This window comes from Berghia stephanieae, chromosome 11, assembly GCF_034508935.2.
Source record: "Berghia stephanieae isolate SIO BIC M18660-M18661 chromosome 11, UCSD_Bste_1.3, whole genome shotgun sequence".
NCBI lineage: Eukaryota > Metazoa > Mollusca > Gastropoda > Nudibranchia > Aeolidiidae > Berghia > Berghia stephanieae.
Window position 1 is genome coordinate 29,451,562 of NC_088370.1, and position 17,657 is coordinate 29,469,218.

The 17,657-nt window shown below is 37.2% G+C and overlaps 1 protein-coding gene across 1 annotated transcript in view; it reads left to right on the forward strand.

Moving 5' to 3' along the window:
• Positions 1–16,439, forward strand: part of LOC144956702 (uncharacterized) — a 25,780-nt gene extending 9,341 nt beyond the window's left edge. The window contains exons 6-9 of the mRNA XM_078887371.1: positions 2,439–2,599; positions 3,063–3,269; positions 4,267–6,166; positions 8,219–16,439. Coding sequence (XP_078743497.1) covers positions 2,439–2,599; positions 3,063–3,269; positions 4,267–6,166; positions 8,219–11,906 — 5,956 coding nt within the window. The 3' untranslated portion in view covers positions 11,907–16,439. The remainder of the gene's footprint in view (positions 1–2,438; positions 2,600–3,062; positions 3,270–4,266; positions 6,167–8,218) is intronic.
• The last annotated feature ends 1,218 nt before the right edge of the window (positions 16,440–17,657 follow it).

The following is a 17,657-nucleotide window of genomic DNA, read 5'->3' on the forward strand; positions in this document are numbered from 1 at the left end:
TTTATGACATTCTGAGGTTCAAAGCATGACAAACCCCTTTCATATCGATATTGCTGAGATAGTTATTTAAAGGTTGTTGTAAAAGGCATTAATTCATGTGGTGTCCTGTTTCTACAATTCTTGTTTAGATTTATATATTTGAACAATGAGAAGGGGAGGGGGGGGGGGGGGGGGCTAAGTTAATAGTGAGTAGTGATTCATTGTTGGTAATAATTTATAGTGGTCCTAAAAGGTTGTTGCAAGGAAGTTGAGAAGCAATATGGAGGAATGCAAAAGTGAAAATATTGAACCAGTCACATGTCTCAAAATATTCGATTCGTGCTGAGCTCTAAGAAGGGTGAATTTTGAAGCTGATGAGATCATATCTGCTGGTGATAAAAACAAGTCCATGATTGCCAATTGTTCTTGTCAAGCTGGTCATTTCACACATTATGTGTTGTTACATAGCAGCCAACTGTCTGGATAACATCGGGACTTACCGGATTTGGCAATCTGAGGAAAATTTTAAAGAAAAAAGAAAACTGGTCTGTTCATCATGTGTATGGGAATGAGCCTTGTATGTCCCAGGATTGTGCTTTTAAAAACATGGAACAGAAATATATATTAATATGCTATTGTCATAATGGTTCACACACGTACTGTTATTTTGGGTATTGACAGTATTGTGCCTTAGTTTAAGGTGACCCATTTTAGCTCTTTGAAAAGTTGGCCGCTATTTTGTTTTGTTTCATTTTTTAGCCTATCCAATTATGTCAGTATGCCATCATTGTCTGTTTTTATTGGCATGTGATATTTAAATGCTTGCTGTTACCCAGTTTTCCCTTGAACTTTCGCAATTTTGCCAATTCTCCATATGTTTACGGAATTCAGTATATTTTACAATCACCTGCTTAACAGAAAAAAGTAATGACTTTTTACTGGAGTAGTTCAGGACTCAGAAAGGGGTCGGTATATGTGTTTGCATAAAAGTTCAGTAAATTTTTGCCTCCTGAATTGGCAACCCTGTTTTATTCCATCAACAATTATGTAGCTTTTAGACTGATTATTGCGTGCCCATTCTAGAGTACAAATTTTTTTTACTAAAGTAGACTGGTTTAAAATCTTTATTGACAGATACAAAACTAGCATAAGGGATTTTTTTATTTTTTTTATTAACAGAACTGTAAAACTTGGAACAGTATCAAGTATGAAATGAAAAAATGCTTCTTCTGTGGACAGAATATAAATAATGCTAGATAAAGAAATAATAATATTTCCGGATTAATTTATGATTGAATTAAATACACACAATATTCAAAGGTCAGTTGGTCTAAATCACCCGTTACATGATATGGTATGGTACTGCTTGGGATTGATTTTTTGGGGGATGTAGAATTTGGCCATTTGGTGCCTTTACCTTTTCTGCCCTCAGGCTTTTAGAGGTGTGATTTATTTTTGAACCGGGTATAAATTTTACACTTCAGATTGATTATTTTTGTTGTAATTTGAATTTTATTGAAAGCAAATGCAAACTTATGTTTGTTTGGTTGCTCTGGGTCTTGAGTTGAATATTTGCCGTTATACAAGGTTGCTTTTTTTGTTTTTCTTTATTATTATTTATATTTTAAAATTGTGTATGGGACATTAGTGAATTTTAAAATATAAATAATAATAAAGTTGTGTATGGGACATTAGTGAGCGGGTGGTTGGATGGGAGCATCACCCTTGAATCATATACCTATGATGTTCGCATGGGTGTACGATCCGATAGTGATGTCGTTTCTTCTTCTCTTTACTGCCTATCCTGCTTCTTTGGTTTGTGATTGTATTTTTGACAGGGGATATTTTTTTTTCTGTAAATCTTCTGCCTGTTTGTTCTTAGTTATTTATAGTTTAGCTTATATCTTTAGGTTATGATTTTGATTTACATTTGTACTATTTTTGTTAGATTGCTTGTTTTTTTGTTTCAGCGGTCTCTCGTATAACCTCATTTGTGTTGGAAGAGACCTAAAGCAATAAACAAACAGACAGGACATTAGTGAAATGAATTACTGGCCTATCCAGCATTTTTGTGGAAAATTAGTCATGACTACTTAAAAAATTCCAAAGGTGTACCTTTATCTTTATCAGTGATCTTTTCAATATTGATTTGCATAACAATGTAAGCAATAAAATCATTTTTAAAAAAGTATTAAAAAAATACACTCAAAATCTTCAAAATTTATGCCTGTGCTAAAAAATAACAAAATATGTTACATGAATGTGATGTGATTCAGCCAATATAAGTAGGCAGCACTGCATTAAAACTTGAAATTTGAATTACTCCTCATCTTTGAACTATTATTGATTTTCAGGCTTTGTCATTGTATGAGCCATATATATTTGTATTTTTGTTTTTTTCCTATTTGTTTTGTGTTGAGACTTTCAACGTTTCACATCTTCATTGTAACCAACCACAGGCTTCAAGACTTTGTCCAGATGCATTTTGTAAAAGGCCTGCCTCATAACAGATTTGATGAGCTGAGCTTTGACCACAATGACGATCACTATGAGGTGACAGCAGTCGTCCATTACAAAAACAATCCAGACCACTTCATTGCTTGGGTCAGAAATGCTCCAGGTAGATTTTTTACAAATCTTTTTTGATTCGTTTGGATTAAAAAACTGGATTTTAGAATAAAATTATACTAAAAGCAGTCCTTCAGTAGGCCCATTGAGAGTTTATCCTGGTTTCTATAGTGTGAAAGGGACAATAGCAATTGCTTGCTACTCTTTGGATAGGAGGCTGTTCTATCGCAAAGTATTTTCAGACATCTCACTAATCACTGTTGGGGGAGCAGAAAACCATCTGGTCTTCACCTGGGATCGATTTACCTTTGCGTGTGAGACGAGTTCTCTACCAGCTTAACTCAGGACCCCTGCCCTGTATGCTGATTTTTAAATGATTAAGTTGATGCTTTTCAGTTATTTTGTTTTTCATTGTTGAAATTGTTTAACCCATCTCATTTTGCTGTATTTACAAACATGTTGAATATGCCTCAGTTTTCTTATGTTCAAAAATTATTTTACCTCCACGTAACCAGGCAATGCATGGATGGAATGTGACGACCTCAAGTCTGTCATCACACGGTATCAAACCGTCAAGCCGACCATTCCCCCTAGTCAGGTACACATGGTGATGTGGGAAAGACGTCTTACACCAAGACACATTCAGGTGATGAGAGACACTGAAGATACACGGATACTCTCCTCCTTAGTCCTAACAGTGCAGCAGCCTGGACAAGATGCAGGTTAGTGAGGTTATTCAAACAGTAGTCCTTCAGAGCCGTCAGGTCCACGGAGCCGGAGTTTATCTTGGTTTCTATAGCTTGAAACAGACAATAGCAATTGCTTGCTACCCTTTGGATAGGACGCTAGTCCATCGCAAAGTACTTTCCACCAAATCTAACATACGCAGCTACCCAATCAGTGCTCGCTGGACTTGGTGGTCAGGAAAAAAATCTCGGCTTCACTCTGTCTCTTTGAGTTTGAGTGTGAAATAAGTGATCTACCAACTGATCTATCGGGACCCTAATTTAAATAGGAATCGGATCAATTAGTAGTTTGCATATCCAGAATCAGTTGTTTTATATAAAATATAATATGTCTCTCATATTTTATGTTTTTAAAAAATATGTTTTATATCTCATGAATCGTGCATATTTTAGCATGTATTCTTTAGAAACAGGTGTGAATTCATTTATTGCAAATGAAGTAGTTTATGTGAGTTCACATGCATAATTGCATTTCAATTTAAGGGGACAGATATGTGGCAACTTTTATTAAATTTTGGCAACAAATACCATAATTGAGTTATATACAAGCCCATCAAAACTATATTCCAAGGCCAAATATCCTGAACATTTTTTATATTCTAGAATCTTTAGCTATTAAATAAATTTGGTTAAATAATCATTTTTAGAAGGAATTTCAAAAATATTTTTGATACGGAATGTCCCCTGAAAAATCGGATTAAAAAGTAAATTTGATTTACATCATGCTCTTGTTTTTATAATCATTTTCATATGTAAATTTTGGGCTTTATATTAAAATCTTAACTCTGCCTTTTTTATAAAAAGTTTATAACCTGATTATCTTTATATGCTCCTTAATTAAAATAAACTTTTAAGTTTTATTTTTTTATTATCCTTGAATTGAAATGCGTCATACCAATATTCTTATGATTATGTGATGTTTTGTCTCATAAATGTGATTTACTTTCATAATGTCAAACATTGTTTTCCTCAGCTAAACCTCCCACGCCAGCGACAACAACCCTAGGTGCTACCACAGGAATGGTACAGGGAACTGCATCATCTGTTTTGTCTGGCCTTATCAGTCAATCCCAGAACACATTGGCAAACTTCTCTCCCTACACTCCCAGAGGCAGAGGGGCAAGAGGTGGCATTAGAGGTCGTGGGGGAAGGGGAAGAGGTATTAATAATGTGACAACGCTGAGAAGAGGGGTAAACAACCAATTGATAGCACCCAGCCTTCCTGGTGCAACTGTGACTCGTCCTGCCAATTCTCCTCAAATCATTCGACTTCCACTTTCGGCGCTGCAGGGAATGGGTGCTCAGTTGAGGGGCTCAACACCTGGGACAGCCTCCCCTCAGCGTGTTATACTTGTAGGTGGAAACAATAATGCTGCACAGACATCATCTGCCACTGGAGTTCCTCAACAAAAGAAAGTTGTAGTACTACGGTCACAAGATGGCTCAACATCTCTCAACCAGTTATCGGCAACACAACTATTACAGCTTCTTCAACGCTCTGGTGCTATTAGTGGTAATAGTAATACACGAATTACTACCACAATCTCCAAAGCCTCCAGTGACGGTACTACTCAGCAGCAAACTATAACCTTGACCCCAACTGTTCCAACTGAAGCTAATGCTCCCACAACAGCTCAAGGACAGGTGTTATCATCATCAGTCTCAACTCCGGCGCAGGCTGAAAACACTGAAGCAGTCTCTCTAGCTCAAACTGAGCCAGCAACTCAAACATTAACTGATTCTCTAAACCAGGCCTCACCTTTGGCTACCTCTGAAACACCTGGAGAAGCATTAACAGGACCTATATCTGAGACTCCAATGGATGTAGAGCCAGTGGCATCTACAGATGAGTCTCAAGTTGCCACATCGGTCTCAGATTTGGGAGGGACAGGAGTGGAAGCTATGCAGGCATCTGTTTCTGATTCTGGAATAGTCACTGAGCCCACATCTAGTATTGTAACTCAGGTTTCATCCTCAGTGTCAATGCTAACTTCACAAGCCACCTCTACTCCTGAGTCTGTAGATTCTCAGTCGAAATCATCAACTTTAACTCTGAATAGTGGTGCTATTCGAGCGTTGGCCCGCACTGGACTAAGTGAGGGAAACCGCTATTTACAAATTCCTAATCCAAAAGGAGGTCCTAACATAATGACTCGACTGATTGTCAGAGGGGATAAGATGATGCTCGTCCCAGTTGAAAAGTCTACTGCATCAGAGACAACCACACATTCTTCTACAACATCATCATCATTACTTTCATCATCTCCATCATCCTCATCTGTTCGCACATCATCATCATTACTCTCTGCAGCCCTTCAGTCTAGCACCCTCATACCCCCTGCCTCTTCGTTGTCCGCCTCATTTCCCACCAGTACCATCAACACAAGTTCAGCACCCACCACTCGCTACATAACCATCCCCGGTAATCAGGGTACTGGAGGTAAACGCACCATCCAACTCATCAGTGTCCCTAAAGGTTCTGCAGCAGCTGCAGGGGCCAGTCCTACAAGAACTCTGATTCTTGGTCAACCTGCTGCTGGTGGACACCAACCCTCTTCTACAACTACCACCAGGATTATATCGCAATCCTTGTCTGGAGGAGATGCTGTGTCAGCCGTCTCTCAACAGCTGCAGCAGGGGCAGACCTCCGGTAACATCTTTGTGAGAGAGTTAAAGCAGTCTGAGGAAAGTAACAATACTTTAACATCATCTGTTACCCTGAGTGATGAGAGTGGCACTCAAACACCCCTGCACGGAGGGCCTGTTAGTCTCTTAGCTAATGCCTCCACTGCTCTTGAGGACAGGTCACAAGGAATATCAATCCTGTCATCTTCATCGGTTCAGACACCCAGTAGGACCCAGGAAAGTTTCAAGTAAGTAGATCAGCTTTATCCATTTTACTTTTAAACATTTTTAAAAAAAAATTTTGTAGGCAGTGAATTTCAGTTCAGTCATATGGAAAAGCTTTTTGGGATAATTGATAGTACTTCATAGCTGCCAGGTAAAAATTTAAATCAAGGAACAGAAAAAAGCTCTAGGTTATATTTTATAATTGTCCAAACATACTGCTGTTTTGGGTCATGGCGGTATTGTGCATAGGGGCTATGTATGGATATATATTTTAGGATATTTAAGAGGAAGTTTTTAACTCGATTAGATGGTATTTTTTAAAAGGAATTCTAGGTCTTCAGATGTTCTGAAAAGGCATTTTGGAACATGGAATGCCCTAATGGAACGATGCTGTTCCAAACCGTGCATTTGGTGAAGAAAACTGATGGGATGACGTATTGAACTGTCATTTCAAGTTGAAATCAGATGTTTTAATTTTTTGACAACAGTTTAAAACGAATGCAGTCGACTGCATGATGCCAGTGACTATTTTTTATGTTATCCACCTGAATTTTTTCTACCCTAACGCTGTCTTATTTAGGTGGAAGGATTTTTATTTAGCTTGGAGGTCCATATGCCTCAGTTTGAAAAGCATTTACTTTACCCGCAAATGGACTCAGCAGTATCTCAAAATTGTATGAACTTGACAGGGCATAATACTTAGGAAATATTTTTCCATCTGTCTTTTTTTTTTTTTAAAGGATTAGTGACAAATTTATTTGATATTCTAGATATTTGTTAACTTTAGATAAGGAATACATCTTAGCTCTAGGCTGCTGTCTCCCAAACGTTAAGTGCTTTAGCAAGAGATTTTCTAATGCATCATCGGCAGTCTCCTTGAGATCAACCATTTTATGAAACGACGTCGAAATCTCTATAAATTAAATACTTTTCATTTTTAAATAATCCCAATCACTTTTTTTTAAAAATTGCCCTCTTTCAAATATCACAATAGAAATAATCATGTCTAAAGCGGGCGTATGAACTGAGAGTTTTTTAAAACATGATGATTGTTGTTTTGGCTATTTTTTTCTTAGGTTCTTAGAAAAACCTTAGGGGTTCATTTCTATAGCTTTATAAAACAATCATTTCCTTCCCCCAGTTCTATTCTGAAAAGAGGTTAATTGCCTCACCATTGGTCATACTTACGATTCTTTTTTTCATCGGAAAAATCATATCCATCCAAGACAAAAATAGATTTTTATCTTTTGGTCAAGTGACAAGGTGTTGTGACGATTTGACAGTAATGTTGTGTGCCTTCATTTATCCATTTGTTTTTTTTTTCAATCAACATCCATTTGTTTGTTTTTTGTTTTTTCTTACTTTTGTGTTATTGGTTTTGACAAAGGGGAAACCGGCCATGTCAACATTTTTTTTTCATTACGTTTTTTGACATTTCATTTTTACTTGGATTTATGCCTCAGGCAGCATGTTTTGGAGATTTTTAGTGGTGGTTATATGGGCTAACATTTTGTAATTTCCCAGAATTAATTGATATTGACAAAGAGAAAAATCTGGGAGGGGTCTATTGACCTCTCATGAGAGGTCATTGTTGCTGCGTCCTCTATCCTCCAATATATTCTTTTCAGTTTGAATGAGAATACTGTTTTGTCCTGGCCCTGGCCAGAGTCGTTGGCAGAGAGACAAACAGTCAAATGTGTAAATGATTAGTTTTGGGAGATGATTTTTATTCCTCCTAAAAATAATGTCTATTGTATACGTTAAACATTTTGAGTGTATTCCTCTTTGTGGGATCCTCTGCAGGTGTCCGGATGAGAATGGTAGATGATCTCAAACTGTTTCTTAAACACACGTTAAGTGTTTTTGCAGAAGTCACAGTTTAAAAAAAATAAATTCTCAAAATTATCTCACTCTCACTTACAGTTACGGTCTGATGCCCTCGATAACAGAATTTGATCAACTTTATAGCAATTATCTTACAAATGTTCTTTCAATGCACTGACACAGCCTTAAACACTGTAAACTCCTAACATCGAAACATGTTGATTCACTTATGTTTTTGTTTTTTTACACAGGTACATTTTGCCAGGTTCCAATACACAGCAGATGGCTTCCATTCAGACATTGTCTGGGGCACAGCTGGGCAGCAAAGCATTTACAGCACTGTCGTCGTCAGGCACTATCATTGGTGGTCAACTAACAACTGTCAATACAGCAGATATGACCCCATCACCAGTTGATTCTGTTGATGCAGGTGTCCAAAGCCTGTACCCAGAACTGGATGCCATCAGCCCAACTGTTTTAACACCCTCTCGTGGTCGTGGAGGGAGAGGAAACAGAGGTGGAAGAGGAAGTAGAGCCCGCGGGTCTGTTAAGCCTATGAGGGGCGGGCGTGGGGGACGACAGAATACAATCATTCTAGGCCAGCAACAGCAGCAGCATCAGCTTCAAGCAAATTTGGCAGGACAGCCTGGAACTGTTACTATGCTGCCAGCAGATTTTCATGGAATTGGAGGGCAGATTATTCAGACCAGTACAGAATCAGTTGATGGTGCACCTGTGGTATCAATTCCAGATTTTTCCAGTGCTGCTGTCAGTTTGCATGCAGAGTCTCAGCAAATTGTGTCAGAGTCTGGTCTTATTACCTCTGCCAATACAGTCGATCCACTTTGCCCTCCCCCTGTAGAAAGTGTGTCACTGTCGTCTTCTCTCCACCAGTCCCCTATGAACTGTCAGGAAGAAGCTACTCCAGAAGCAACGGCTAATCAGGGACCAAGAGTTATTACGCAGTCTATTCCCTCTATCAAAGCCAACCATGGATTCGATATTCTCACCCAGGGTATTCTTGGTAACACTCAAACACCACCTCTAGGTGCCACACGCAAGACTGGTATTAGTCTCCTGACTGGGAAAACAGTTACATCACCTCCATTGATATCGTCACCCCCATCTTCTTCTTCAGCGACTTTGTTTGCTTCAGACATGACCAGGATGCAGCAGACACTTGCTATGGGTCACTCGGTGAGTCAGAACGAAATAGAGACATTGATCAAAGCAGCCCAAGGTGCAGCAAAACCACCCAAACCAGGAGAATATATTCCTGAAAATGCTGGTGAACATTCATCAAATGATATTAAGCATAATCAAATGGGAACCGTGGAATCGAAAACATCTACTCAGGAACAAACCAGATTCAATGTGGATGATTTTCTCAATGAAGCCAGAAGCGGAGATAAATCAATGGTTGGTGAGAACACAGAGGTTGGGGAGCAGAAGAAAGATAATGATACTGAAGAAGATTCAATGGATGTATCAGAAAGTGTTGGAAAACAGCGAGTGTTCAGTGTTGATGAAAGCCAGGTCAGTGCTGCAGAGAGGTACAGAATGCCAACTGAACTGTTTCAACCTGATGAGGAATCGCCTGAAAAACCGGTGAGGAGTGACAGCATTTCTCGTCATATCAGTGGTTCCAACATTTTGGGAGAAGATCTACCCTCCAAATTGTTTCTTGATTCTGAAATCAGTTCACAGGAGGATGAGATGGTCAGGTCTCCTCCTCAACAGATACCTCTTCAGGGCTCTGTGAAAAGTCCAGAAAAACAGGCATTGTATTCTCATGTTGAAAAGGACAGAGAAGTGGAAGAAAATGTGAATAATGATATAGGGGTGGAAGATGAAACTATGAATGAAGGTGATCAGGTCAGAGAGGAGGAAAAAATTGAACATTTGCAAGGGTCTCCCAAAGCAAAAAATAAAAGGTCTGGGTCAAGGAAAAAGAGATCAAGTAGTAAACATTCATTCAGTGAAAAAGAAGATATATCTGTCGATTTTGATTCATCCTCAATGTCTCCCGATAAAAATGTGATTTCTAGTCCAATGGAGGAGGAAGAATTGAATTTCATAGGTCATAAAAAGGAAGTTTGTGTAGGGGGTTTTGCAAGTGATATTCTCAATGAGAACAAGGGTGTTGAAAATCTGGTGGGAAATGTTTGTGAGGGAGAAGCAAAGGCCGATAAAGTTGAGACATTTCCTAATGATGTCAAGGGTTCGGTTTCAGAAACGGAAGAAGAGATGGAGAAAAAATTCAATTATGATAGTGCAAAAGTTTGTAGTGAGAAGAAAGACAATTTAATTATGGAAAAGAAGCAAGGTAAAGAAAATGCTTCTCCCGCAGCCAGGAGGAAAAAATCCAGGAAACGGGTTTTTGATTTGCCCAAGGCCTTCGTTGTTAACAAAAAACAGAAGGTAGACTGGAGTAGTGAGGAATTGAAAAAGTCATCAAAAGTGTTCAGCTACAGTTTACTATCAAGGACTCGGAATAGAAAATGTAGTCCCCGCCATGTCTCTCTGGGTCCTGTTATATCGTTGTTCACCAGTTCTCCAGCTCCTTTTGCTGGCCCAAGGGAAAAAGAAGACCTCCACGAGCTTCTTACATGTGTTGTAAAACGTAGGCAGGTCAAAGCACTAGAGAGGCCCAAAGTGGACCCTTCCAAAGAACCCACTGTCATTCCTTTGGTACCAGAAGAGGATGCTGACCCGGCATGTACATTTGGAGGATCAGTCGTTACCATTCCTGATAAGGGAGAAATGTTCACTGGAGTTGTAGTTAGACAGCGAAGGGAGGTTGCAGACTGGAATAGTGTTATCTATGATGAGGAAGGTGACAGTTTTGTAGACAGATGGTTGGATAAGGAATCAATGCAGGAATATATTGAAACAATGTGGACTTCTATGTGTATGGAAATTGATTTTGCTGACTTTTTTGATAAATGTGATTATAATGGTGATGAAGATGTGCTTGAGGAGGAGGAAGATTATGATGAGGAGGATGATGATGAAGAGGAAGAGGAGATTAATGATAATTTTCAAAATATAGATGATATTAAGGAGAAAGAGAGTGCAATTGTGACTAGGGAAGGAGCCGATGGTGAAAATGTTTCCACTGCATTGAACGGTAATGATTCTGATACAATGAGGTCACCAAATAATGGAGATGGAAAAAGGAATGAAGAAGAGATGGAAGTAGACTCGAAAGAGATGCTAATGTTTGTAGAAGAATCTTGTAATCAAGTGATTAATGATAAGGTTGCAAATGCAGTTTCGAATTCTGTTACATTGGATAATGATATTTCATCAACAGCAACTCCAGCACCTAAAGAAGAATCATTGCCATCATCACATGGCATGCTGCCAACATCTCCTACCACTTCTAACATTGCCAAGAAAATATCCACCATCCAATCGTCACCGTCGAAACCGCCTATCACGTCCACATCACGTTTCAATGGTTTTCCTAAATCAGAATCTGTGGTGTCAACACTACCTTTCATACATTCTGTCACACCAGCGTCATCAATATCATTGTTATCACCTCCTCCTAATCTGTCACCTATGAGGTCTTCAGCAGCAACAATTCCATTATCATCATCATCTACAACTTCAGGAACTTCACAGTCATCAACAGCAATATCATCAAATACATCCCCCTCCTCATCTGTATCTAAGAAACGTACCAAATCATCAGCCCCTACCCCTACCCCATCATTTATTTCCCCCACCCGTCGTAGCAGTCGCACTCCTGTTCCCTCATTAAAAGTCAGAGACTCGTTAGAAGACGGTGTTGGTGGATTGGCCATGAAAATGTTGTCGAAAAATAGGAGGTCTTCGGTTTTAAGTTCTGATGATGAGTTGTCTGGCTCTGGCTATAGCAGTGATGAGGTTGCCATCAAGAAAAAGACAAAAAAATTCCATGTGACATCCTAGCATAAATTTATGGATATAAACCATTGTTATGTACAACTTGTAAATAGTTGAAAGTTATTTGATGCACTCATGCACCTTTGTACATAACATGCTGCAAAACTCATGAAAACCTGTTATTGTTAAATATTGGAACAGATTTAAAACCCCATTGGCATTTTTTTTAGAGGGGGTTACAACTTGTTCATATTTATATTGTCATAAAAACTTTCATCGTCATCATCATGTTGCTATTGTTATTTATGGTGACCATTGATGCTTTGTCATGAGCTTGTTACTTTTGTATCCAGTTGTGAAAGGAATATAACATGTGGATGGGAAATTACAGTTACATCCTGTTGTATTAGATTTTCTTAATTTGCTAAATTTGTTTTATTCCTTCTCCCCTCTCACCCAATCATTGAGAATACTTTTGCAAGAATTTTACCTTTGTGATTCAAGTCTTGACATAGCAAACATCCTATCCAACTCCCATAGTGGGCAGGGAGGTACTTACCGTGTCCTTTATCCCCCTATATCTGTTTTCCAACATGCTTTCTGTCTGTCTTGGAATGAGATTACTTGGTTTTGTCCTGGCCCTGGCTGAGCGGGAAACATTCAAATGTATGGTTCGTCTTGGGAGATGATATTTTTTTCCTTGTAAATCATCTCTCTGCTATGCACTGTATTATGTTGTTTTTTTCACATATTTATGATTTGTAAACATTTGAGTGTATTCCTCTCAGTGGGGACCTGTGCTTGTGTATGGATGAGACTTCTAGGTGATCTCTCAAACTAAGTACTTTGATAGTGTTCTCTTAGAATCTACGTCTGTTTTCTATTTGAACCAATTCCCCTTTGTCTTACCTTTTCTTGGGTGCTTTAATTGTAATTCTAGAACTTATTACTATCCCATGTTCTTCATTTTAACTGGCGCTGATATGACCTTAATGTGTTGCAAGCCTAATAAAACTCTTAAAAACAAACAAATAAACATCCTTTCCAAATGCTAGCAAATGTTCCTTTACAGAAATGGAATTTTGGCCTCATATACAAAAAATAGTTAAATGTTTAGTTTTGGCAGATATTTTTTTGTCATTGTAAATCATCTCTATTACTATTATGTTATGTTTTATTTTTGTTTTCAGTATCTTGATGTTGTAAACATTTGAGATTATTCCTGTTAGTGGGGACCTGCGCTTGTGTCCAAATTAGACTTTTCAGTGATCTCAATTTAAGTACACTGATAGTGAGCTCTCGGAATCTACATCTGTTCCCTATTTGGATCATTCCCCTTTGCCTTTCTGTTTCTCGTTGCTTTTGAATTGTAAATCTAGAATTTTTTACTATACCATTTTCTTCATTTTTACTTGCGCTAAAATTACCTAAATGTGTCGTATGCACCATAAAACTCTTAAAAACAAAGAAAGAGCAAGTTCTCTTCTTCTCCTTTCCCACAGCCCTGGTACCAAAATATCAGTAAGTATAATTTTTGTAGACATAAGTCACTTAAACTATATGGATTGACCATCAAACGTGATTTTCAAATTAAATAATTTTAGTGCTATGATTTGAACTAAATTATTTTTAAAAAAATAAATTATGAAAGTGGTTTCAGTTTCAGATTAAAATTGATGGCTGATATATAAAAGAAAATAAATGACATTGACATTCAAAACCCAATGAAAGTTAGTAAGTATTAAGCAAGAGCTCATATTCCCATATTAGATTTAAAATTTGATTTTGACATGATCAAACTGATTATTTTATTATGAAAGTGGTTTCAGTTTCAGATTAAAATTGATGGAATGGCGGATATATAAAAGAAAATAAATGACATTGACATTCAAAATGCAATGAAAGTTAGTAAATATTAAGCAAGAGCTCATATTTCCATAATAGATTTAAAATTTGATTTTGACATGATCATGATTATTTTATCAGACTTGCCAACCGGCATGATGTATCATATGATTATACATGCTTTGAGCTTCAAAGTCTGATCATATGGAAATTTACAGTTTGTAAATGAAGAATAAGAAGAAAAAAAGTAGTGGCGGTGTAGGAGATTATCGACCTAGAAGAAGTATCAAGGCAGATTATTTACAGGGATAGCGTGGCTCAGCAGTACGGTCTTTGCTTCATACCCAAAAGGTACCGAGTTCGATCATCTGCTGCTGCGCTGTGTGGCCTAGAGCAAATCACCTCGCTCTAGCTCAATTTGCGGTGCTGCATTGCGGCTCACGCCTGGGTAATTTCAGTATTCCCTTGGAATACTCTACAAATTTCCCCTCTGGGATGAATAAAGGGAATTTTTTTATTTTTTTACATTTTTATTTTGCAGGAATTACAAGACTTCTTTACTTTCAATCTTAATAAATTCAATGAATAGAAAGTTTAAATTTATTATTGATAGTTGCACTTTTTCAAAATATGATTTTTTTTGTGTGAATAAAGTCAAGTCTATTTAAGAATTTCGTTAACCAGCCGTTTGATGTGTGTAATGAAAATAATTAATGTGGCTGACACAACTGTGTAAAGTATTATGTTTTCAATGTGTTCTATAGTTCGGGTGTTATTTATTAATTTGACAATTGGTGTTTATTTCTTAACCTTTTTTTTTCCTGGTCACTTTAAATTTACATATATTCAAAGATGGTTTATGTTAAAATAAATTAGGTTGTTCGATCATATTATATAGTTATATAATTTTTAAATATATTTTTTGTTTTAAAACAAAAGAAATACAAATCCATTCCATGTCATGATATTTTTAGATGTCTTGAGCCATTTATTTTATCTTCATTGTCAACAATTAGATTGATTCATTCAGAAGGTGCTAGGTGCTGTTAAGTCATCGAGGAAAAAGTTATTACCCCACGTGGTTTAGGTTCTATAAACGCAAGCTACAGTCTGTTAAATCGTAGCATTAGTTTTCTGCGACATTCATTCTTGTTCTGTCAAAAGTCATTGGAATACAATGTGAATATGGATACATGCATAAAATGTTGCTTCCAAACCATTTTTCTTATCAAAGGTTCAGTTGCCATGATTACTTATTTAAAAAAAAAAAAAAAATCCCAACTATTTTTTGTGTTGTTAGTTTTTGTTTGGTTTTATTTTTTTCTACTTTATAATCGTTTTTATATCTCTTTTATCTGGTTCATATTCCAATTGATAATGAATTAGGACTGGAAGAATGGAATTGAATAAGGATATTGATTCAAATTTTTTTGATGAGTCTGGGTGGGCAGGAGATCACTTGCTGTGTCCTCTATCCCACCTTATCTGTTTTCCCTTTCCACATGCTCTCTGTTTTTGTTCTGGATTGACATTGCTCAGTTTATTTCCCGATAGTGGCGGGGATCCTTAGCTGGGAGGGAGACAATCAAATTTATAGTACCTTTTTTGAGAGAGGATATATTTTTGTTGTAAATCATCTCTCTGTAACTGTCATGTTCTTTTATAATTATTAGTTTTGAATATTATATATTGTACTTTGTAAACATTTTGAGTGTATCCTTCATAGCGGGATCCTTTGCTTGTGTCTGGATTGGTGGACTTTTAGGTAATTCTTTTTCTTCATTTATTTTAACTTCAAATCTCTACAACTTTCCGCTATCATTCCGTTTCACTGGCTCTGAAATGACCTAATAGGGTCTCAAGCGCCCTAAATTAAAACAAAAAAACGAATGCCTCAGTTTTAATTGTGCTCTTTTTGACCATTATTAATATTACTACTACTACTATTATTATTACTACTGTGGTTTTAATAATACATTACTTACCACAGATATTTTTTTGTGCCGTGTGCATGCAGACAAACAAGCAAGACATTCGACTTGGCTCATATTTTGAATTATAAATATTGGATTGTTAACATTCGCATGTTGCTGACCCATTAGCAATTTCATTTCATGGTTGGTTATGTCTGTAAATTATTATTATTATTATTAATTATTATTACTGCTATTAGCGGGTGGTTGGATGGGAGCATCACCCTTGAATCATATACCTATGATGTTCGCATGGGTGTACGATCCGATAGTGATGTCGTTTCTTTTCTCTTTACTAGCCTATCCTGCTTCTTTGGTTTGTGATTGTATTTTTGACAGGGGATATTTTTTTTCCTGTAAATCCTCTGCCTGTTTGTTCTTGGTTATTTATAATTTAGCTTATGATATCTTTAGGTTATGATTTTGATTGACATTTGTACTATTTTTGTTAGATTGTTTGTTTTTTTGTTTCAGCGGTCTCTCATATAACCTCAATTGTGTTGGAAGAGACCTAAAGCAACAAACAACAAACAAATTACTGCTATTAATTATCATTCATATTCATGTTTGTTATCGTTACTGCTACTATCATCATACATATGTATCATAACTGCATTACTGACCTCTAACATCATCATCATCATCACCACCATCATCGTTATTTTGATGTACCCGCCCAGGCTTATCTTCATGTAAACATTGGGGCTGTGGACTTTTTTTTTTTTCTCCTTTTTTGTTACTTAGTCATTGTTTGTGAATAATAAAATGGTTACTCGACATGCATCACTGTTATTTGTTTCATCTTTCATCTTACTTTGTGGGTGGTTTATTTTACAGGTCTTTGTGAATTTCTCTCCTTGTTGAGAAATAGAAATTGTTTTGGGTGGAGTTCCTGACCTCCCATAGTGGGCAGGAAGGTCACTGCGTCTTGGATACCCCTCTGTCTGTTTTCCAACTTGCTTTCTGTCTTTCTCTTGGAATGAGATTACTTGGTTTTTGATAGTTTTTTCGTTGTAAATCATCTCTCTGTTATTGTTATACTGTATTTGTTTCGGATGTATAATGTAAGCATTTGAGTGTGTTCCTCTTAGTCGGATCCTGTTCTTGTGTCTAGATGAGACTTTAAGGTGATCTTAGACCAAGTACACTGACGGTGTGCTTTTGGAATCTACACCATTCCCCTTTATCTTACTTTTTCTCGTGTGCTTTCAATTGTAAATCTTTATTTTCTTCCTTTTCAGTGGCGCTGAAATGACCTAAATGTGGTGCAAGCGCCGTAAAACCCTTCAAAACAAACAACAAAGAGAATAATTTGTTTTCTCAAGGCTCGAATATGGGGTAAGTAGCGGGTAGTTTGGATAACCCATGGGGTCCGGGATACAAGCCCCGCATGGCGCAGCAGACGGGCTGGAGGTCACTTGCTGTGTCTTCTTTCCCCCCACTATATCTGTTTTCTGAGTTGCTATCTGACTATCTGTCTTTGTTTTGGAATGGGATCCCTCGGTTTTGTCTGAGCCCTTGGTCGAGAGGGAAACAGGCAAATGTGTAGTAAGTTTTGGGAGATATGTTTTTCCTTGTAAATCGTCTCTCTGTTATGCATTGTTATCCTGTTTGATTTTCCTCTTTGTGGGATCATGTGTTTACGTCTGGGTGAGACTTTTAGGTGATCTCAAACTGAAAGTGTGTTCTTGGAATCTTATATCTTTTCCCTATTTGAACCATATCCCTGTGTCTTTGAACCATATCCCTGTGTCTTACTTTTTCAAGTATGCTTTTAGCTATAAATGTCATTCTGATTTTTTTTCACTTTCACTATCCTTTTTCTGGCGCTGAAATGACAAAAATGTGTCGCAAGCACCGTAAAACCCTAAAAAACAAACAAACCTGCTGCTGACATTGACATCGGTGGATTGCTTGTGAAATATCCTGTTCCGTATTTGAAACAGTTCCATTTGTCTGGCTTTTTTTTTTTTTTTGGCTGATTTAAATTTCAGATCTC